This window comes from Artemia sp. Qi Xiang Cuo, chromosome 14 (assembly GCF_049724085.1).
Source record: "Artemia sp. Qi Xiang Cuo chromosome 14, ASM4972408v1, whole genome shotgun sequence".
Lineage (NCBI taxonomy): Eukaryota > Metazoa > Arthropoda > Branchiopoda > Anostraca > Artemiidae > Artemia > Artemia sp. Qi Xiang Cuo.
This window is the reverse complement of record NC_142807.1, coordinates 18,609,643-18,634,014: the sequence shown is the minus strand read 5'-3', so window position 1 is coordinate 18,634,014 and position 24,372 is coordinate 18,609,643. Positions and strand designations below refer to the sequence as shown.

General features: G+C 37.0%; 1 protein-coding gene across 1 annotated transcript in view; it reads left to right on the top strand.

The window, feature by feature from the left end:
• Positions 1–23,006, top strand: part of okr (DNA repair and recombination protein RAD54-like okr) — a 76,801-nt gene extending 53,795 nt beyond the window's left edge. The window contains exons 12-13 of the mRNA XM_089099873.1: positions 17,458–17,621; positions 22,595–23,006. Of these exons, the coding sequence (XP_088955999.1) occupies positions 17,458–17,621; positions 22,595–22,793 (363 nt within the window). The 3' untranslated portion in view covers positions 22,794–23,006. The remainder of the gene's footprint in view (positions 1–17,457; positions 17,622–22,594) is intronic.
• Positions 23,007–24,372: the final 1,366 nt, after the last annotated feature.

Here is a 24,372-nt window from a genome sequence, read left to right as displayed (position 1 = left end):
AAGTTGTAGAGGTACAAATGTGCATCTTAATTCTCTTTCATTGGTTGAAAGTTTATTGCATGCATTATCTCTATTGTAGATGATTTCTGAGGCTCTTGGGAGTTTCTCCCTGCAATCATTTGCATTAGTTCTCTTCTATCCTCCCTATCTGCCTCTTCTTTTCGTTCTCTAGCTATTCTCTCTTTCTCTCTTTCTATTCTATCTTTCTCTCTTTCCTGTCTATCTCTCTCTCTTTCTTTCTCTATGAAATTTAATAGTTGTTGTGTCATATCCATTTGAGTGCTTTTTCGCGAGCTCCTGCTGGATCTCGATTCAACACTGCTCCTTCTACTCGGATTACTTTGATTCCGTCTGTCATTATTTATTCTTAATTCATTTTCTGAATATGTTCGTTCTCTATCCGTATTGTCTCTTCCTTTATAGGCTACTCTAGCCCTTTCGTCCTCTTTTCTATTCTTTCTAATTTCATCTTTCTCAGCCTGCATTTTTCCCTCATATTCTCGGTGCTCTCTCTCAAACGCCTCCATATTAACCTTTCTTTCTATTTTCCTACTTTCTCTATGGGCTTCACTCGCCCTTCTCGGTCTTGAGTTAATCTCATCTCTGTCCGACATAATTTCAAAATCCTGTTAACTTCAAATTACCTCTTCAGTCTAAATGAAAATTCTCTCACCCATGTAACTTCCGGTCTCCCGCGAAAATTGCTGTGTGTCAATTAGCCTTATATTTTTGCTGACTAATTAGTTGCGCGATATATTGATCCGTCAATTTTTCAATTATGATCTAACAAGGCACAGCCCATGATAGATCATTATAATTCTATTAATTGATTCCGTTTTTTTTTTCTTTTTATATGTAACCACAATAGGCTACTATCACTATGTAGGCTAACTCAACTAGTCTCTTCGAAAACGCGGAATTCTTTTACTATCAGGTTTACTGATAGCTCCTTTTCTTGCTGCCACCAATGTTCGTGGTATTTAGCCACCAGTGTTATATAGGTAGGTCACAACACCACTGGCGTGGTAATATACGGGTGTCACCACTTATTGGAGGGGAAAACCCTGGCCCCAAAATATAATGTGATGCCGCGTCTACCACACCGGTTCTGCAAATATCGGGTTTGGTACTACCCGATTTACAGTATACCCTGTCCCAGGGTATGATAACGCGATCGAGTGGTCAAATGGCCACTTTCTAAAGCCAAGTGTACCCGCCTTGGGTTACGACTAGAAAATCTCTAACTCTCCTTGGAGGTAACAAACCTCCCTGTCAATATAATAATGACGGTACCTCGTAGCTCTATTCCTACCCTGCCTGGGTTACGGAAACTAGTACACTGTTTGTAGAAAATACCTTACTTGTATTCTTCCAAAGGGTCACAATAATCACAAAAATATATCTCCCCAAATGGGGTCCAAACGCAGACTAAAAAAATATAATCATAATTGATACACAGCTGTTCGTAGGGGTTGACCTTTACTTGGCTGAAATATTGATTTCCGTCTCCATTTGTACTCAATTCTACCTTTTATTCTTATTGTTCTATAACTCTAAGTCAGAATATACAAAAATAAAACTTACTTCAAAGCTTGCTTATTGCGAGGCCTCAAACTTAACAGAGAGAACTTAGACTGTCTTTCAAAATTCTACTGTCAGCTAATGTAATTAAAAAAATGAGAGAAATTCATTTATCTGAAAGGAAAAGAAACAGTGGTTGGAACCCCAACATGTGTGTATACTTCACAATGATATATCGTTCTTGAATTTTGACAAAGCTAATATTTTTTCGTGGTCCCCCCTAGATTTTCTTGCCTCCTAGATTAAACAAAAATTCTTTTTGCCGATCCCCTTGAAAATGCTCTTTTTTGGTGTTTTCATTAAAAAAGGAAAAAAAAATCACCAAGGTCCTCCCTCCCTAGATTTTGAAAAGACCTTAGGCCAACCCACTGTATATAAATAATACACAGCATAATCACGACTAAGCATGAGCACTGTTCTGTTTTTCTGAAGAAACAGAAAAAAAATTAACAGGGCTTGAATAAAACAGAAAAGAAACAGAACAGGTCAACAAAAAACAGAATACCTGTTCCTGTTTCTGATCTGTTTTTTGGTAAAAACAGAAAACAGCTGTTTTTGATAAAAAAAAAAAAAACTGTTTAAACAGCTGTTTTTGATCAAAAACTACACTTGCCATGGGTAGTGCTTTTCTGTGGCGGTAACACTTTTGAGAAAACCTAGTACTCTTGGAGCATTTTTTTCCACAAAAAGAGCAGTTTTTCTAATATAGGGGCGAGAAATTGTCTGCGCACATAAATATCGCTATCATTTTTTTCTTTATGGTTATTTTTCTTCCATTTTCTTATTCCAAAAATAGACTTTTATGTTTATAATACAAACTAGTTATTCGAGACATTTGAAAAAAAAAAATCAGCATGGAATTACGCAGTCAGCTAAAAGTAATTATTATTTAAGAAGAGCATATAGTTGATTTGGGAGGGGAAAATTTTCCCCTCCAGACCATGCTTTCCCCCCCCCCCCCTCCACTCTATTCTGATGTGTGGAAGTCATCTTAAACAAAAGTAAGGAAGAAGAAAAATGCACTGGAAAATGACACTTCTTACTGTCAATTAAAAAATTGTTTGTTACCTTACAGCTTAAAGCAGCCTTTTAAGATTAATTATTTCCAAGCCAATTTGTGTGAAAATTTTTCAAATAATACCACTCAAATCAACTCCTATGCCTTCCCTAGGCCAGAACAAAATTTGCACTTTACTGAAAAAATTTTTTCTTTTATAACTTTGGTAAATCAAATAATATTAATGTTTTTATTAATAAATATCAGCATATGTGTATTAAACTGACAGTGCACATTCATTTGTATTTTTTTTTTTAGTAAATTGCAAATCTTATTCTGACCATAAAAAGGCATAGGGGTTTTAAGCCCTACTCATGTTAACTTCTGCTCGTTTTGAGTTTGACTCGGTTATTTATTGTAATTTCTGTTCGTTTTGGGTTTCATTTATTTATGGATGCTGATTTGGGGTAGTTTCACGCTTGGCAGAATATTTGATTTTATCGTTGTACATTTTCTGGTTAATAGAGTTATTTAGCTTTCTCTGAAAAACATGTTTTGTTGAAAAAGTTGTTTGATTAATTTCTGTTTGTTTTATATTGACATAGTCTTTTCGGTGAAAAAGAACAAATACTTTAAATCTTTTCGTTTTTTAGGACTTTATAGTTTGGCCTGCTATTTGTATGCTGGAGAAAAATTTTCAGCAATTTTTAACAACCTACACTCTTTTAAAAATCTGGACACAAATAGTACTATTTAATTTCGTGTAATGCTTCTTCTAGTTTACATGAAATAGAAAACTTGATGCCAATCGCAAAAATATCTATTTGATTTCTTTAATGGCTTGGAAAAACCAACACTATTTTAATTGGGTTAAATTTTAGGAGCAAAATCAACCCTAAAATTACTAGCTAGATACCCTAAGTTTTTCTTGGGATACTGTTGAGGTGCCTAATTGGGAATTGGCATTATCACAGTGAATTTTGATTTTATCTTAAAGCGACATTTAGTTTTTAAACATAATGGGCAAATGGGAGGGTGGGAGTGGAAGGGGGATTAGTTGCCCTCCAATCACTTTCGACTATTAAAAAGGGCATCATCTCTTTCTATTTTCAATCGAATGAGCCCTTTTGGAAGTTACCACGACAAATCATTCGATAGGAAGTGCCCTGGTCTAAACAACAACAACAACAAAAAATAATACATTATACCCACATCGATCTTTACTATAAAAATGTCAAGCCTTCCAATAACTTTCGACTATTGAAAATGGCACTTGGCCTTTCGATTTCCAATCGAATGAGCCCTTTTGGAAACGACAAAGCTTACTATAAACACCTTATATGCCCCCAGGGCATAAATTACAACCCTTACCCTAAGGTCTGTTAGGGTGGTTGTCATCCTCTAACACCGAATTTCCAGAACTTTCAACTAAGTAAAACAAAATGGCTATCTCAAATTTTGATTGGATGTGTTTGTGGAAATGTTGGGCGAGAGAGAGGCGGTAGTCGCTCTCCAACCACTTTCAACTATTAAAAATGGCACTAGCCCTTTCAATTTCCAATCAAATGAGCCCTTTTGAAGTTTTTATAACAGCGCTTTCAACAAAAACTTTATATACCCCCAGGGAATAGCTTACAACCCTTGCCCTGAGTGCTGGGGGGGTGTCATTCTCAAAGACCTAATTTCCAGAACTTTCTACTACGTTGAACAAAATGGCTATCTGTAAATTTTGATTGGATGTGTTTGGAGGACTGGTGGGCGTGAAAGGGGGGTTAGTTACCCTCCAATCACTTTCGACTATTACAAAGGGCATTAGCCCTCTCAATTTGCAACTTAATGAGCCCCATTTGAAGTTTTACGACAACTGTATCTATAAAACCTTATATGCCCTCAGGGCAGAACTTAAAACCTTTGCCCTTGGGGCTCTGGGGGAGTTTGTCATCCTTAAATACATAATTTCAGAACTTTCAACTATGTTGAACAAAAGGGCTATCTCTAAACTTTGATTGAATGTTTTTGGGAAAACGCTGGGCGTAAGAGGGGGGTTAATTACTCTCCTCTCACTTTCGACCATTAAAAAGGGCAATTTCAATTTCCAATCAAATGAGCCCTTTTTGAAATTTCTATAACAACTTTCTATATAAAATTTATATGCCCCCAGGGCATAACTTACAACCCTTGCACTGAGGGCTCTGAGGGGGTTATCCTAAAAGACCTAATTTCAAGAACTTTCAGCTACTTTTAAAAAACTGGATATCTCACAATATTTATTGAATGTGTTTGTGAAAATATTGGGCGTGAGAGGGAATTTAGTGACAACCCTATCCCATTCAGCTATTAAAAAAGACCATATTCCTTTTGGTTCTCAAAAAAACGAACCTTTTTGAAGTTTGTACGCCAACGTTTTCTGTAAAGGTCTTATACGCCCCCAGGGCTTAACTTATAACCCTTGCGCTGAGGGCTGTGAGTGGGGGGGGGAGGGGTTGTCATCCTTAAATCCGTAATTTTCAAAACTTTCAACTACGTTGAATAAAATGGCTATCTGAAATGTTAATTGGATGTGTTTGGATGGAGAAAACATGAGCATGAGAGGGGGTTTAGTTTCCTTCCAATCACTTTCGACTATTAAATAGGGCACTAGCCCTTTGAATTTCAAATCGAACGAGCCCTTTTTTCAAGTTTCTACGACAAAAATTTGAATAAAAACCTGACTTACCCCCCGGGCATAGCTTATAAACCTTGCCCTGAAGACTGTGGGGGGATTTTCCTGCTGAAAGGTAAAATTTCCTGAACTTTGAACTGCCTGGAACAAAACAGCTATCAAAAAATCTTTATTAGATATGTTTGGGGAAATGGTGGGCGTGGAAGGGGTGTTAGTTGCTTTCCAATCACTTTCGACTATCAAAAAGGGCACTACCCCTTTGAATTTTCAATTGAATGAGCCCTTTTTGAAGTTTCTACGACAACGCGTTATATAAAAACCTTATATGACCCCTTGGCATAACTGACCGCCTGTGCTCTGACAGCTCTGGGAGGGTTGTCATTCTTAAAGACCTAATTTGCATAATTAAAAATTATGGTGCATAAAATGGTTATCTAAAAGTTTTCATTTAATGTGTGTTGGTAAAAGGTCGGCGTAAAAGGCGGGTTAGTTGCCTTCTAATCACGTTCAATTACTTAAAAGGGCACTAGCCCTTTGAATTTCCAATCGAATGAGTCTTTTTTGAAGTTTCTACTTCAACGCCTTCTATAAAAAAAAACTTATAAGCCTCCAGGGCATAATTGGCAACCCTTGTCCTAAGGGCTATGGGGGACTGTCCTCCTCAAAACATAATTTCGATTTGAAAATCAAGTATACTGAACAAATTGGCTATTTCAAAATTTTGGTTGGATGTGTTTCGGGAAATGGTGGGCGTCGAAGGGGTGTTAGTCTCCTTCCAATCACTTTCGACTATTAAAAAGGGTACAAGCCACTCCAATTTCCAATTGAATGAGCCCTATTCGAAGTTTCTACGACAACTTCTTCGATACGAAGTGGCCTGCTCTAAAGGAAAAAATTATTAAATAATACATTGTCCCAACATCGTTCTTATATGTCCCCAGGGTATAACATAAAACCTTTGCCCTGAAGATTGTGGGGGAGTGTCCTCCTCTTGACTTAGTACCCGTTTCATATCTCGTTCTCGAATGTCCCCGTTCTTTACTTAGGCAGTGCCATCGCGCAGCATATGATTTATACAACAGCTTTCTATATAAACTTTTTATGCCCCAGGGTATAACTTACAGCCCTTGCACTGAGGGCGCTGAGGGCGTTTTCATCCTAAACGACCTAATTTCCAGAAGGTTCAACTACATTGAACAAAATGGACATCTCAAAATTTTGATTGGATAGGTTTTGGAAAATGGTGGGCGTGAGAGGGCCGTTAGTTTCTATTCAATCACTTTCAACTATTAAAAAAGGCACTAGCCCTTTCAATTCCCAATTAAATGAGCCCTTTTCAAGTTTCTACGACAACGCTTCCAATAAAAAGTTATGTGCCCCAGGGCAAAACTTACAACCCTTGCACTGAAGGCTCTTAGGGGGTTATCATCCCACATGACCAAATTTCAAGAACCTCCAAGTATGTTGAACTAAATTGATATCTGAAAATTTTGATAGGATGTGTTTGGAAAAACGGTGGGCGTGAGAGGGGCGTTAGTCGCTCTCAAATCACTTTCAACAATTAAAAAAGGCACTAGCCCTTTCAATTCCCAATTGAATGAGCGCTTTTGAAGTATCTACGACAACGCTTTCAAACAAAACTTAATATGCCCCAGGGCATAACTTACAACCCTTGCCATGAGGGCTGTGGGGGGAGGGGTTGTCATCCTTAATGACCTAATTTCGAAAACTTTCAATTACGTTGAATAAAATGGCTATCTAAAAATTTTGATTGGATGTGTTTGGGGAAAAGGTGGGCGTGAGAGAGGGGTTATTTGCCCTCAAATCACTGTCGAATATTAAAAAGGGTACTAGCTTTTTGAATTTCAAATCAAAAGAGGTCTTTTTCAAGTTTCTACGACAATGATTACAATAAAAACCTTATATGCCCCAAGGGTATAACTTATAACCCTTGCCCTGAGGGTTGTGGGGGAGTGTCCTCCTCAAAAACATGTTTTCTATCTGGAAATCAACTACGCTGAACAAAATGACTATCTCAAAATTTTTATTGGATGTGTTTGGGGGAATGATGGGCGTAAGGGGGGATAGTTGCCCTCCCATCATTTTCGACTATTAATAAGAGCACTAGGCTTTTGAATTTCCAATCGAATGAGCTTTTTATGAAGTTTCTACGACAACGCCTTCTATAAAAATCTTATATGCCCCCAGGGTATAACTTAAAACCCTTGCCCTGAGGGCTGTGGCGGAGTATCCTCAAAAACACATTTTCTATCTGGAAATCAACTACGCTGAACAAAATGGCTATCTCACAATTTTGATTGGATGTGTTTGGGGGGAAAATGGGCGTGGAGGGGGGGGGGGCTAGTTGCCCTTCAATCACTTTAGACTATTAAAAAGGGCACTATCCCTTTGAATTTCCAATCGAATGAGCCTTTTTTTAGTTTCTATGACAACGCCTTCTATAAAAACCTTATATGACCCCAGGGCAAAATTTATAAACCTTGTCCGGAGGGTTATGGGAGAGTGTCCTCCTCAAAAACATATTTTCTATATAGAAATCAATACGCTGAACAAAATGGCTATTTCAAAATTTTGATTGGATGTGTTCGGGGGAATGATGGGTGTGGGGGGCGCTAGTTGCCCTCAAATCACTTTCGACTATTAAAAAGGGCACTAGCCCTTTGAATTTCCAATCGAATGAGCCTGTTTTGAAGTTTCTACGACACCGCTTTCTATAAAAAGCTTTATATGCCCTCAGGGCACAACTTAAAACCCTTGCCCTGAGGGTTGTGGGGGAGTGTCCTCCTCAAAAACATATTTTCTATCTGGAGAAATCAACTACGCTGAACAAAATGGCTTTCTCAAAATTTTGATTGGATGTCTGGGGGAATGATGGGCGGGGGGGGGGGGCTAGTTGCCCTCCAATCACTTTCGACTATTAAAAAGGGCACTAGAACTCTCGATTTCCAATCTAATGAGCCCCTTTTGAAGTTTCTACGACGACCCTTTCCATATGAAGTGCCCTGCTCTAAAGGAAAAAAATAATAAATGATGCATTGTGCCAACATCCTTCTTATATGTCCTCAGAGCATAACTTAAAACCCTCACCCCGAGGGTTATGATACGAAGCGCCCGGGTATGGAGGAAAAAAAACATTGTGCCCACATTTTTCATTACTTAGGCAGCGCTATCACGCTGCCTATGATTAGAAATAAGGAATGGTCGTTGTATGTCTACTCTTCTTGTTCTATATTTAACTATTTCATTATCCTCTGTGTCACTTGCTTTGCTATTGGGACCTTTCTTTAGGGCCGCAGCCTGAATTGATATATATATTTTTTTTTATTTGGTTTGGATTTGTTATTTGCTGCACCAGCCACATATACTTTATTTTTGTGCACGTCAATTATATCCTTCCTTTTAAGATGGTATATAAATGTCGTAGTAGAGACTCCCTTAGCCTTTAGGGACACTTTGCAGAAATTGCACCTGATACTTTCTGTGATTCCTTTTTCAATTGGGATACCCAGAGAGATAGTTTAGAAGTTTTAGTTGGAACATCCAAGTCGTCATCAGAAGATGACATCATGCTTCTCCTAGCGCAAAGGTTGATTTTAGGATTTTTTACAAAATTAGGAGCACCTTCCAGTAGCCTACTATTTTAAAAATTGCACCTCCACCCAAATATCTGATCTCTTTCACCTCACTGGCATAACTAGGGGGAAAGGGACCAATTGCCCCCTGAGCTGCTTTGTTGGCACAATAAGTCAAAGAATCTGTCTGCTTATAAAAGCAAAATGACCCCAACTACGGTTTCATAACAACTTAGACCATTTGAAGCACGATATTAATTTTTACGGGAACTAGCTTGTCTATAATTGGTATTTATGAGACAGATACATGAAATAATTCACCGCTTAGTGTTAATTTTTTTAATTTCTTTTGCTGTATGGTAAAAAATACTTTGTTCACCGGAAGCTGGGTATCCTACTGAATGAGAAAAGTGTATCAGCATTTCATAAGTATTTGGTCCCTCCAGAAAATCAGCTAATTTCAACTGAAGGCTTCATCTTTAGAGTATTTCTGTGGATTTTAGAGATGATTTTAGTAACATGAGAAAAAGTATTTTTGGCTATCTTGTTATGTTGATGCAATAAAGATTTGCTAGCAAAAACTTATATTTCTACTGGACAAGACTTCAATATATTTACATTGCTCTCTGACTAAGCATTTAAGAGAATTTTACAAATTAATAATCAGTATTTATCATGTACAGGTCAGCACGGTAATCGTAGCAAGTCAATGTTATTTAGCAGCATAAATTCCATAAAAACAGTTAGATTAAAGTTCTCGGGGCTAAAGGTGCAAATTATTTCCCATGTAATGTAGGAGACAGAGCCCCTACCCCTGCCACTAGAACCAGGATACACAGTAATAAGTGATTTGTTTGTATCCTGCTTCTCTTGGACAGTAACTGTGCAACTTTCCTGCTCAATTGATGGAATAATATATTGTAAGCAATGCGTCGTTTTAGTGGAATTGAACTGCATCTTTACCGTCTTAACATTCAGGGGCGGATCTAAAGTAAAATCTCTGGCGAGGCCTAATGTGACAAGGCCACAAATGAGCAAAATTTGGGGGGACTCAATGTGACAAAGGTACCAATAATTGACGAAATTGACAAATTTATTCTAAACAAAGGAGTGAAAAAAAATAAAAAAATGTAAGGAATGAGGGTGCAGGAAAAAATCTTGGAGGGGGGGCCGGGTCCTCCCTGGATTCACCACTGCTAACACTTACGCAAATACCTACAATTATCTGATTCCTAGTCCCTAATTCTGCCTAGCTTAAACAGTCAAGCAGCACTATTTGATACGCTTGACAGACTGAGTTCCATCATTTTACTTACGTTCCAATTCTAGAAATCGCATGAGGCGTAACCACGCTTCTACACAATTTCAAATTATGTTTTAAAAATCATTTTGTAAGTTCAAAATCCTCAAATATCTCATTCTCATATCACTTAAATAAAATCAGAAACAGAAGAAAAACAGGTAGGAAAAAAACAGAAACAGGACGGAATAGCTATTATAAAAAGAGAAACAGAACAGAACAGGTAAATAGAAAACAGGTCATCTGTTTCTGTTCTCTTTCTGTTTTTTTGCATAAACAGAACAGAAACAGGTACTTTAAAAACATAACAGAAACAGTTCCCATGCTTAATCACGACTCAGTAATATTTGGCTACTACAGTCTTGGCGCGTATAAAAGATCCGCATGTATATTACCCTGGAACACCTATTTTCGCATCAACTTCCTAAATATGCTTTTGAAACCAATTCGAGACTTTGCAACCCACTTGTAATTTCTAAAAACATCTAATAATAACATTACGCTACTAATTACCGATTTTTATATATGTATTAGAATAAATTCATTTAAAATTAGATTATATAAAAGTTAGTGTTACCAAGGTGAAGCCAAGTTTCGCGTTGAAGAGAAATCTGACTTGTCTGCCCGTGAAAAAAATATAATGTCGTTTATGTTTCGACGTTCTCCGGAGCACTTGCATCTCGGTCCGGCTTTGTATAATGGTTGCAGGGTTCGGACTCGCCTATAAATTCCAATAAATTCCTATATTTTAATGCACTTCTATAAAATGCCTATATTTTGGCTAAAATCCTATTATTCCTATATTTTCGGCTGAAGAGCACCAAGAACATTGCTAATGATTTGCAATTTTCACTGCTCGTTAAGTAAGCCATGATGTACTTTTCTTTGCTTTTGACTCTGCTTGTAGACTATGCTGTCTTTCGGTGTAGATCGATAATTAGTTACAACTGTTGAGCTGTTTGAACTTAACTAATGCTTTATGTTGGGATTAGTAAGCTGCTTCTGCCTGGGCTATGCTGTTGTGTTGACTTTGTAGCCTATGTTTTGTTTTTTGTCATGTTGGAACTGTCCGAAATGAGCGGAGATCTGTATATAGGCTAGCAGTCTCTGCTTAATGAGACTGTGAGTTCTTGAGACTTATGTGTTTCCTGGCTGAACGTTATAAAAGGCTGATGCGAATACGGCCCAGTTTCAGACATATCCACATTTTTTTCTTTTTATGGCCTTTTAATCGAGGGGTGCTATTTTGCAGGTGATGCTTGGTAATCTAGTATGGGGCCTGCCAAGTTCAATAGTTCATGGCCTGCTAAGACGGATTGCAGCGGCAGAAAGATTGGCGAATGGTGTAAGACTGGGAACGACCAGTACTCGTTCTTTTACAAACTCTGCTGAAAAAACCTTGATTGCACAGCTGGGGTTGCTCAGCTAAACCAGCATGTGTGATCTGCAGAACACAAAGCCGCAGTTACTGCTCAACTACCCCACTACAGCTTCACCTGACCGGACAATCTCGAGTTGATGAAACAACCAAGAATAAACCATTAGTTGGTACAAACATGTTTTGTAAGCGTGATGCCGCTTATAAAGCTGAGTTAATATGGGCACATCAGACGGTACAGAATTCCATGTCTGCTAACTCTTCAGACCATATTGTCGCAACCTTCCATGCGATTTTTCCTGGTAAGATCCCCGACGGAATGTCCCTATGTGAGAAGAAACTCACGTATCTGATCACCGATGCGCTGCATCCTTACTGTAAGCAAATGCTTGTGAAGGACATTCAGTCATATTTTGTACTAGAATATGATGAGACAACCAACAATGCTGGTATGAAAGAGTTATAGATACGTGTTCGATATTGGTCCTCATACGGAAACGAAATCCAGAGCAGACATTTATGAACAAGTTTTATGGGCCACGCGACAAGTGATGACCTGTATAGGAAGATTATGTCAGCCATTGAGCAGAATCAGCTGCCTCTTGAAAAACTGATCCCACTTGGAAGTGACGGACCAAACGTCAACAAAAGCGTTTGGAACAAGTTCAATGCCGAAAAAAAGAAAGTGACGGGAAAGGGAATGTTGAACATTAGTACTTGCAACATCCATATAATTCATAACGCTTTCTTGAAAGGTCTTCAGGTGTTCGGAGAAGAAAGTTCCGATTTTGTTATTCTTGTGCATTCATTTTTTGACGACTGGCCTGCACGCTGTGAAGACTATCGAAAGTGCCAAAAGAAATGGGAGTGCCAGAAACTGCTTTCATCAAGCATGTCCCAAGCCGCTGGCTGACGATCGGACGTGCCCTCGCTAGAATCATGCAGCAGTGGCCGGCAATCTTAGAGTACTTCCTGAACTTCGTGCCGAGAGAACAAAAACTGAAGAATCTTCTGTCCACTCCCAAAATTCTGAAGATTGTGGCTTATATCAAAAGTGCGATGATGAAGGCCCAACTCGAGTTTGTTCTAGCCTCAGCAGAACTGTTCATGAGTTTCACCCAATTGTTCCAGAAAGAAGAGCCTCTCATTCATGTTCTGCACTCAGAGATCAAAAAACTAGTTGTGACGCTTTGCGGACGGGTCTTTACTTCAGATTTCGTGACCGAGACTGAAAATTAAGAAATAGAAAGAAATAGAAGACCTGGAAAGCAAAAGAAAAAAACTTAGAGTATCAGAGCAAGAAAAGAGAACAGTAGCAGATACTCTACTTAAGGAAGTGACCGACAGAATGAAGATGGCTGCCGAGTCCAAGAGTTCTATAGACATTGCCCTAGTTGTTTCTTCGCTCGAAGAAGCTTTGAAGTCCAGAACAAGTGAAAGAGAGCAGATGGTGGAATCTGCGAGAATGGAGCAGTCTCTTACAAAGAGAACTGACCTCATATCGAAATTGATACCCAAGAAGCAGGAAGAGTGATTCCAAATATTTTACTTGTATCAGTCAATCATTGGCATAGTATGAGTATCTGATTTTTTACTGTTTTTTACTATTTGTACAGTTTTTATTTCAAAAAAAAAAATAAAAAAATAGATAAATGCAAAAACTCGGGAAATGACGAATTTATGTAACGAGGCATCCCACGCCACCTACCACAGATCTGATTCCGAGGACTTCCGAATCCTATATTTGGCCTATATTTGGGCCCGGGAAATCCTATAAAAATAGGACAGAGTCTATAATTTGTAACGAACCGACCTGTCCGAACCCTGTGGTTGAGATAGGGAATGATTCTACTGTACATATTTATCTACTGTGGGCCAACTATTGATTAGCTATTGTAAGCGTTTTCCTATATTTACTTTAATATTAGACTTGTCACCCGTATACTGGATTTGTTCTTGTCTTCCAAAAAATGCAAAGTTTTTTTTTAAAACATGGAGGGAGTGGGGGCTAATCGAAGTATAATATCACGCTTCTGGCACACTTGCTAGAGTTGTGTCAAGAAGTGTGATATTATACTTCGATTAGCCCCCACTCCCTCCATGTTTTTAAAAAAAAACTTTGCATTTTTTGGAAGACCAGAACAAATCCAGTATACGGAAACTTTTTAATAGTCAAAAAACAGTTAAGTCAACTATAGTTTAAATATTTTTTCTATACATCCAATAGTTGTTCTCAGCGAAATAAAAGAAAAATTAAACACAAACCTTCAAAAAAATCCTGATTGAAAACTTATCTTGAAAAGCAAATTAAAACCAACATTAAATTAGCCTTTACCTCATCACCACGGCCACGGCTTTGTGTGGGGATAGTTATTGGTCCTATAGCCAGAATGTCTGAACGTTTCCTAACGTCTGCTTTTTCATTATCTTGATACAGTTTTCGTTTATTGGAATATTTTGGTTCATAAATGGCGGAAAGGGAGTGCAGTTGTCGTAGCAGCCTTTTTTTAGATATATTGAAGCCTTTTTTTAGGGTGGGGGGGGGGGTATTAATAAGAGTGGATCTTTAATAAATTACGAAAACATCAATTTCTTTGATAAATGCTCTCAAAAGTTTTCTAAGGAGTTCTTCCTGGACATTTTTGAGACAAGACATTAAAGACTTGTGAATTGAAATATTTGGGTCTAACACGTACTGAGCCATAATAGTCCTGGTGAAATCCAGGTTTTGCGGGAGCCTAGTGGTATCTGAGACAAAATTGCGACGATAGGATATCAATATACATTTTTCGCAATTTGATACCTATGTCCTACCGGTATATTAGCTTTTTATGTTTTGAAATACCAATTGATATAAATAAAACTTTAAGTCTGCTGCCAGCTAAACAAACATTAACTATTATAATTCTTCAACGAAAAGAATGTGAGCATAATCTAGACAAATTTAACACAAGAGTACCTTACGATAGTAAAGTGGATGTGGCCGTGGCAGCCAATCATGGGTGTCCGTGTTCGATCCCTCCTGTCGTAAGGAATGCTTTCTTTGTAATTTTTATCGTTAATTTTTTTTCTTTATTGTTCAAACCAGTTTCTTCTCTGATTCTTTCTGACTGTATACTATTTTCTCTTTTAGACAAATAAGAAAAAGTTGCACCGTGAATATGCAAAAATGCGCAATTCTAAAGTCTATTAATTTTTTAGATCCCTAAATTTTTAGATCCCTAACCTTAAATTTTCTTTTCACTTCTAAATGTTTAAAGTGTGCTCATCTATTTCTTTTTAAGTATAATGATAATGAGATGAGATGGGTTTTATTTTCAACTAATAATTACATCATACTTAACTGGCACTTACCACAATTTTTAAATAAATCTATCAACCAAACATTGAAAATAGTAAGAACGTGTGACGCTTTATTAAGCCACTATTGTGGCTTGAGCGGCATCACATAATTTTTCATCATAAACCAAACTCATTCACTCTTCTTACTCTCTTAATACCATTCAATACTATTCAACACTCCCGAATAAAAAAATACCCACAAAACAAACCCAACAAAACAAAATAGAAAAATAACAATCAAAAATACTGAATTCCCACCCAACAAATACTTTTTTAATCTAATTTTAAACTGAAACTGGCTTTCCGACTCTCTAATGCTCTATGGGAAGCCATTCCACAAATTAACTGCATAATTTCTAATGACAAAACTTGAATTATAAAGCTTTAATCAAAATTATAAAGCTTTGATTCACTCAGCCACGTCGCTTGGTCTTTTCTCTTGGCATAATTTGATGCCCTCTTTCAGAAGTTCGCTTAACGGTCCAAAGTTATAATAAAAACTCATTTTGTGTGCTAATATGAATAAGAAGTGCCCAGAAATACAAGAAAATTCAGGATTTTCTGGAATTTGGGTCCACGCCCCCTACCTTCACCACCCCACCCCGCGCATGTTCCTGCTTCTCTTGATTTTTAGGTTTTGGCAAAATGGTCCCAAGGATTTAAGCCTTTTTGAAATTAGGACTCTTGATTTAAAGTGTCGTGCCTTACAAGTGGGTGAAGAGTGTAATTGATTGCTGAAAACTGCTTTTGAGACCCTAATTTGGGGTTTAGATCCATTCCTGAAAGTTTCATCCACCTAGCACACGAATTTCCAACCTCGTGTAGAATTTATTTTGGGTGTAGGAAAGTGGTCGAGGATGGAATGAAACAAAACCTTCTCAGGCCTTAGGCAGTAAAATATTCCTGAAATTTTGGCTCACCCAGTTCCAATCCAGTTTTTCAATTCGTTCTAATTTTATTCGTAGCCATCTACATTTCGTTTTTTTTGCGAACCATTGCGGTTGAAGAAACACCTGAAAAGTACAACCCTCCCCACCTCCCTCCCACAACAAAAAGAAAAAGAATTACCATCTTGATGTTTCATCTGAGGATTGAGAAACCCTTTAGTAAAATATCAAGTTTTCCTATTTTTGTTATGTTTAACAGCTCTGGATGCATTTCACATTTTTTTTTTTTCGTGGAAGACTCTGTTGGTGGTGGTAGTTTGGATTGGACTGTATTGAATGTTTCAGTGAGGCCTCATTCAGTTTTATATTTTAAAGTCCATGTATTTTATAGTTAGAAACATAATTTTACAGTAAGGGTGCTTAACGTTTCTAATTTGTTCTTTGCAAATACTTCACGCTCTCTTTTGATTTATAGACTGGAACTATAGAAGAGAAATGTTTCAACGTCAAGGTTCAGGTTCAGGTTCATTTATTATTCAATCTTACATAATGACACTAAATATATACAGATATCTGGCAGTGAGACAAGCTCGTTTTGCACAGATAAAAAAAGAAAAACAATAAAGAAATATACGGATTTTCATTCAAAATGGTAGACTTCACAAACAAATATAAATAAATCAATAAATGTAAGGTTAATTACTCACCACATCACGGCAGACACCCACCCGACGATACATAAACAACTCTCAGCCAGCAATGGGACAAGAAGAAGGATATCAAGATCTGAGAGAGATCGAAAAATAAGAAGAGAGAAAAAAAAAAAAAAATGAAAATATTATTTGACTAATAAATGTCCAAAAGGAATGATTTTATTTTATTTTTTAAAATTCCAATCGACACATCAAAATCAAAAATAGATTCATATTGGTTCCACGCGGCGACCACACTATTTCGTAGAGAAAACCGGGACCTTTCTGAAATTATCAACGGCTGGCGTAGTTTGCGTATGCTGCGAGCTAGATGAGAAGATGGTGGAGCAACTGGGAACAAATCAAAAGAAAAGAAATAACTGGGCAGTGACAGGAGATTATGATTAACCTTGAATAATATCGAGTTAAAAGTAACTGAAAGTTCAACAGGAAGAATATTCAATAAACAATATAAACTCTTTTTAGAAGACTTACTGGGGAAAGACGCTGGGGAAGGAAGATAACTTTTTAAAATACGAAGCGCCTTATTTTGTTGCCTCTGAAGCGGAATTAAATGGGATCTGAAAGTATTCAAGTAAATAAGTGGGCAGTAATTTAGATAAGAATGAACAAGAGCGAAATAAATAGAACGCATAGCTTCGAGCAGCAAAATGAATTTCATACGTTGCATAATACCCACGTTCCTTCCAAGCTTCAAACTTATACCATTTATATGCGGCTTCCAACTCAAATTTGAGTCAACCAGTACACCAAGGTAACGAATAATTTCAACACGTGATATATCCATACCTGAAACAGATGAAGAAAGCCCATATGAAAGCATTAAGCTCTGTTGGTGGTGGTAGTTTGGATTGGACTGTATTGAATGTTTCAGTGAGGACTCATTCAGTTTTATATTTTAAAGTCCATGTATTTTATAGTTAGAAACATAATTTTACAGTAAGGGTGCTTAACGTTTCAAATTTGTTCTTTGCAAATACTTTACGCTCTCTTTTGATTTATAGACTGGAACTATAGAAGAGAAGATGTTTCAACGTCAAGCCCATAAGAAAGCATTAAGCTCGTGTGTTGTTGATCAAGAAGAAGATGTTGAAAGACATTTCAGCTTAGCCGAATTAAGAGAATTATTCAAGCTCGATGAGCAGACTACAAGTGATACTCATGATAGGTAACTGTTTCTCCCTCGCTGAAAAAAGTAATATATGATACTAGGATATATAAGATTAAACATTTACAGCTAATTACGTGCTATCCTTGTAATATATCTGGATGAAGGGACTTGGGAATACATCTGAAGGGAATTTCAGAGGAGAATATATCTGAAGAAAAAGAAAGAAGGATATATGAGACTAAAAATTTATTATATGGCTTTAAAAATTGATTACTTGCTATCCTTATAATATATCAAAAAATATAATATATCCTATGGAAGGGACTTATGTAGAATTTTCTTCTGGGGGGGGGGGGGAGAATAAAAAAATAATTTGATAATTTCAACAAGAAGTGCCAGAAACACGGAAAAATTTAGGATTTCGGGGCTGTGGGCCCTGTCTAGTCTTCTATTATACTCAAAAATATCATTTATCACAATAAGAGGGGAATTGTCACCCATCAGGACCCATATTGCAGGTTTAGCCCAAAGATATTTTTCAAGAAGAAGAGAAATTTGGGCTTGATTGCCTCTCCTTGATTTCTTATTCCTTGATTTCATTGAAATTAGGTAGAAAATTGTATCTTTCATTCCATTTTTTGCTTGATCATTAAATTATAAGCGATTCTCGTGACATGCAAGTTCGGGGTATTAGGGGTGAGTTCTGGTCTTGCAAAAGTCTTCATTTATTAGAATTGCCTTGCACCTATGTCAAAATAATTAAAGATAAGGCGTCGACAAATTGACGTCTGGATTGCTCTGGGCAAGTAAACTCGAACGCCTGCACTAAGTTTTGTATAATCGACCTGTAGTGGTTCCAAACAGTTCAATTAAAATTACAAAGCTGCTTTGAAATCTTTTGAAATCCGAAGCTCTTCCTTCACGTTTAAATTTGATTCAATATATCCTTTTAAAACTTCCCTTCTCTTTGTATATTTAGAATGAAAGAAATAAACTTTTAACTGATCCTGTATCAACGGATACTAGCGAATAGTATCCGTCAATGGCGGTTCAATTTTGAATTTCTTTGCAAATCATGGATATTGGTGAATGACTCACTTTTATTGTGGTTAAGTATTTGATTTTAATTCTTATAATTTTGGCTTTTATTGAATTTTATACTTCTTTTAATTGTTTGTTTTTTTCACACTAACATTGACTTCTCGCGTTTTATTTTGTTGGTTTTTTTCCCGGCACTCTCACTGATTATATCTTCTCGTTTTACATTGAAGAAGAGGGGCATTTGTCCCCTCGAAATGTTTGCTTTGTTGTATTTTGTCAGTTTTTTCATTTGACTTTTAAAAACCCCATTTTTGCTCGTTTTTCTTTCTTGGTAAGTCTTGTTAAGGCTGGGAAGGTGTTAATAATAGAATATTAATCGCTTATTTTATGACTAAAAAGTTCAGGGTATCAGCTATAGTAGTATATGGCCCTGTAGAATCGACTGATGGAGATACTAGTGACTCAGGTGAATTTTACTTAGAGTTACAGGAGCAAATAGATAGAGTTCCAGGTAGAAATATGGTGTTTTTGTTAGGAGATTTTAACGTACAGGCCAGTAGAAATAGGGATAGATGGTATCCTAGCTTAGGTAAATTTGGTGTAGGAAAGGAAAACAGTAAGGGCTATAGATTGCTACCAATTTGAAGGTATAACAATCTAATTATAGCCAATTCACTGTTTGTTCGTAAAATGGCCCATTAATCAGCGTGGTATTCACTTGTTAGTAGCACAGCAAACCTTATTAATTATTTTATTGTAAACCGAAGACTAGCAGTATCAATACAAAATACTAGGGTGTATAGGAGTGATGTTATTGATGTTAAAAGTAAAGATCACTATCTAATAGTGTCTACGTTTAATTTAAAGCTGAAATTTTGGAAGGATAACTATCTCCCGGGCAGCTGAGATGTTGATAGACTCCAGGATGAGAATTTAAGAGAAAATTTCAAGGAATAGTTCAATACTAAGCTGGAGAGTTTAAAATTTGAAAATATAGAAGATGGATGGAATAATTTTAGGAAAATAATGTGTAAAGTTGCTGATGGTGTTTTAGGGGAAAAAATCAGGAACGGAGCTTGGAATATTAGTAAAAAAGCTGTATGTTTAATAGAGAGTAGAAGGGGCTTGTACAAGAATTATGTGAGTGATAGATTGTATGAAAACAAGAGGAATGTAAAGAAAGTGGAGAAAGCATTAAAATATGAGGACGTGTGAATTGGAGGTCATGGATAAAATTGCCAAGGATCTGGAAGATACAGCTAGACACCATAACAGTAAAATATTTTACTGGCGTATTAATAGATTGAGAGGGAGTAGTCAACCCAGACTTGTCCCAGTTAAAGATAGGAACGGGGCCACAAATAGTGATAAGCAATGAGTTAACGAGAGATGGACAGAACACTTTGGGAGTGTGCTAAACCGAGAAAAAGTTGCAGGAAAAGGTATAGAGGAAAATTAAGAAGTTTGTAATTCCTTGGATGTGCAGGAGGATTTGTTTTGTGAGGAAGAATTAGCGACAGTACTAAAAGGATTAAAAAATGATAAGGTCCCAGGCACTGATAGTGTGGTAAATGAGTTTCTTAAATATGGTGGTTCTGAGGTTAGAGATGAGTCAGTGAAGGTTATGAATATGATTTTTGAAAAAGGGGAAGTACGTAGCGATTTTAAGGAAACTCTAATTAAACCACTCTATAAGAAAGGTGATAACTGAGTGAGTGAGTGATAAAGGTGATGATAAGAGTGAGTGTGGTAATTATCGCGGCATTAGCCTGATCTCTGTAGGTAGCAAATTACTTATTGATATGATACTCTTTAGACTGAGAAATGCTGTAGATAAAGTCATAAGTGAAAAACAATGCTGATTTAGAAAGGGTAGAGGATATGTCGACCAAATTTTCAAATCTTATGCTTGTAGGGTATACCAGACAAATGCATTAAAGTGATTAGTGCTATGTACGAGAATAGCACTGCTGCGGTTAAGGTAGGAAATGAGGTTAGCATCTGGTTTCGTACTAAATCAGGAATTAAGCAAGGTTGTGTTCTATCCCTCTTTATATGGATCATTTTGAGGGACTTTGTCTGAAGGAGCACAGGAAAGGTAATGGGAGAACACAGAATAAAATAGAGAGGAAAACTTTCCTGGACTTGATTATGCGGATGATTTGAGGATCCTAGATGAAAGTGTGAGCAAAATAAATGAACTTCTTGAGGTTTTGCGAGTTCAGAGTGCTAGAATAGGTTTAAAAATTAATGTTAAAAAGAAGAAGTCACTAAGCCTAGGAATAAGTGAAGATGAAAAGGTGGCGTTGGGTAACGAAAAGATTGATAAGGTGGGGAGTTTCGCTTACCTTGGTAGTATTATTGGTAAAGACGGTGGGAGCAGTAAAGATGTTAAAAGTAGAATAGCCAAGGCTCAGGAGTTTTTTACATAGTTGAAAAAAGCTTCTAAGAATAAGAAGATAAGTCTGCAAACCAAGATTAGAATATTGGAAGGTACAGTGATGACAGTGGTCAAATATGGTTCTGAAACATGGGCGCTCTGAAAAGCGGATGAAGATTTGCTAGATGTTTTCAAAGAAATTGCTTACAGATTGTTCCGGGTACCCGGCTGACTGGCCGTATTTCAAACATACTGCACGAAAAGTGCGGTTCAATCCTGCTTTCTAGGGCTATAATGAGAGAAGGGTTGAGATGGCTAGGGTTCGTTCTGCGGATGAAAAATGACAGATTGCCAAATATTGCACTTTTCGGCCAACCGTCTAGGGCCAAACGGAAAGCAGGTCGTCCGTGGTTGGGGTGGGATTTAAGGGAAGTGGGGACTTCCTGGGAGGGGGTAAAGAGGGAGGCTTTGAATAGATTTGGATGGAGAAGGAGCGTACGTAGCTCTGTTAGTCTCAGGTGGCTCGGTGCTATGGTGAGTTGTTAGTAGTAGTAGTAATAGTAGTAGATAGTACCGAAAACCAAGGTACCAGAGAAAAAAAACGAAAAGACACTCTGAGAAGAAATAAAAACAAACGTTTTGCTACCACGGCTTGATGTGTATTGGATGAGGGAAGAATTAGACATAAGAAAAGAGGTGGAACTGCTCTGCCATCTCGCGTTTCTTCATGCTCGAAGGTATGTCAGGTGGCAAAATGTTTTGGAGAGGGGTATTAAAAACTGGGCGCACATGCTGATAAATGTCTCAGTTTTAATTTGAACTATAAAAAATAACTGCCGTTCAATTGTATTTAATAATTTTTTTTTTTTATCCAAAGCGTAGATAATATTCTGGATAACCCTTATATAATTTCTGGACTAGTAACAATTCAAGAATATACTAATATTATCATTAAAGTAAAAATAAATAAACATGAAATAATAATAATTACATTGTTGACCCTTTTCTACCCAGCCTTTGTGGATTTTAGGTCTTTGAATCCATGAATTATGACCACAACTTCACTCGAATGAGAATTTATGCTTAAATGTCTAAATTTTCCGATTAATAAATGCACCTTCTTCTCCTTTTAAAAGTATCCGATCCATCCCCTAGATTTGGTGTTATATTTTCCCATAGCTTTATTCCCCAGGGTTGGGGGGGTGGGGAGCGGGGTTTCCAGAAACCCCGAATCGGTCAAGCTTTTGTTTCATCTCTATAGTGTTGGGGGTACCATCCTCAAAACCATATTCCTCCAGCTCTTTTTTTAATCCCACCTCCCCTCACTGGCACTAACTTTAAAAAAACAAAAAACACTTAGGAACATTTTAAAATTCCTAGTGCCGCCTTCACCTTATCTTTAATATTAATTAGCAGCCAAAAGAGTGTTATATTGTACTTGGGGGTCTATCTAGGTCCCCTCTAGCTCCTGGGAAGCTTTGAATATGAAATATTTTCTGTTTATATTTTTATTTTTGAGATTTTGTGTTAATGTTTTTTTTTGTTAATAAAATAAAATAATTTTCATTAAAATATATTAACAAAGTTGAAATTGTTTTCGTTTTTTCAGGTTGAAGTGCAAAAGATGTACTCTAGGTATCCAAGTTCGATCTCCACCAGAATCTGCAACTTGTAACTCGGATTTATCGCAATGGCACCATGCATCTGATAAAAAGAATATCCCCGATCTTGCCCTAAAGACAGCCTGGGCATCGGGCGTCAGTTTTGTTTTTCACCAAAAGTCGCACGAGATGACAGTTGTACCCTGAAGTTTACTCAACCCTTTCATTTAGTGTTTAGATATTGACGAATAGCGGTTAAATTTAAACATTGCCACTGTCACTTAATTAATAACCAACACATAAAAAGTAAATATGCTTCTAGTTATTTATTTTTAGAATCCTACCAGTTAATTAATTTGTTTTAAATCTCGGTTAATCTCTGGGGAGGACATTATGACAGTGGACATTATGACATTAGGGGTGTTTTACACAAGGATCTCTTTTTTTTTCTTTTTCTTTTTTTTTGGGGGGGGGGGGGTATACAAAAAAGAACTAAAAAACGGATGAAAATTTTTTATATCCATTTTTGTTATGTTTTTACGAGTCAAACAAACATTTGGGGGGGGGGGTCCCACCCTGGGTACGGCCTTGGCTGTGGGAATAATTATGTCATTGGATTCCAGGGACTTTTTGGAGGAGGGTAGTGTATGTGCTATGATCATGACTATTTCTCCATTCCGTTTAAAGCGTTGAGAGGTTTTGACGATAAAGCACCTTTATATTAAAAAAAAATATTTCTACGTTGCTAATTTTTCAAAAATATATGTTTAAAATAAATTGGGGACCCTGTACTGGATTAGTTATATGTAAAAAAAACATGAACACTATTAACTAATATTGTTACTCAAGCTGGTATGTTTTTCTATTACTGTCATAGTGTAAGCTTTTGGCCTGGCTTTCGCATAATTTTCAGGTCAGTACCTTAAAGTTCGATTATAGCCTGAAGGCAACCTGACGCCTAGTATCTGAGGCACAGCTCTTACTGATCTCCGAGGGGCTGTGTCGTCAGCGTAACTGTAGTTACGTACCTGGGAATTATTCAAAATGGTGACTTCTAAGTTATTAAATTGCACTCGGATTGCCTCTATTAGACCTAAAAATCATAGGAGATACTTTTCCTGGAGAATCAGTTATATTCTTACAGGAGCCTAATTTATCTTTATCCTCTGTTCCCATTGGCTGAGTCATAATTACTTGATGGAATGTGGGAGGGAGTGGCCATGACTAGGACAAAAATATGTTCAAGAACCTGAGATTAAAGGCCATATGACGTATATTTTTGAGGTTATATGTTAAAATAAAGTTTTAAAATTTGGGTGCTGCCCTGTAATTTCTCAGATATTTTCCTTGTTTCAACCCTAGAAAAACAGCAATAAAATACCGCGTAATATTCAATTTCTGCTCCTCTAGTCAAATTTGTTACCTCTAACCTGAACCTGTAACAGTGACTAATATAAAACTTGTCATTGTGAATTGGAAAAAAAAAATACTAAACTTTTTATTTTATCAAATAGACTGCCAGAAATTGTATGTTTTGCCAACCCAGTTGGGGAAACTTCACCAAGGAGTAAATGGTGTATATAAAATAAAATACAAGGGCTGGGAGGGAAGAAGGGCCTGTATAGCTGTGTTGGCCTCAGATGGCTTGCTGCTGTAAGTAGTAGCATTAGTAGCAATGGAAAAATTGAGTAGAAAGAAATGGCAGTTCACCTTGCGCTTTATTGCGACGAAAAAGTGTGCTGGGATCTAATGTCGCAGAGGGCTTTTGTCTTGTATAAACTGTCAT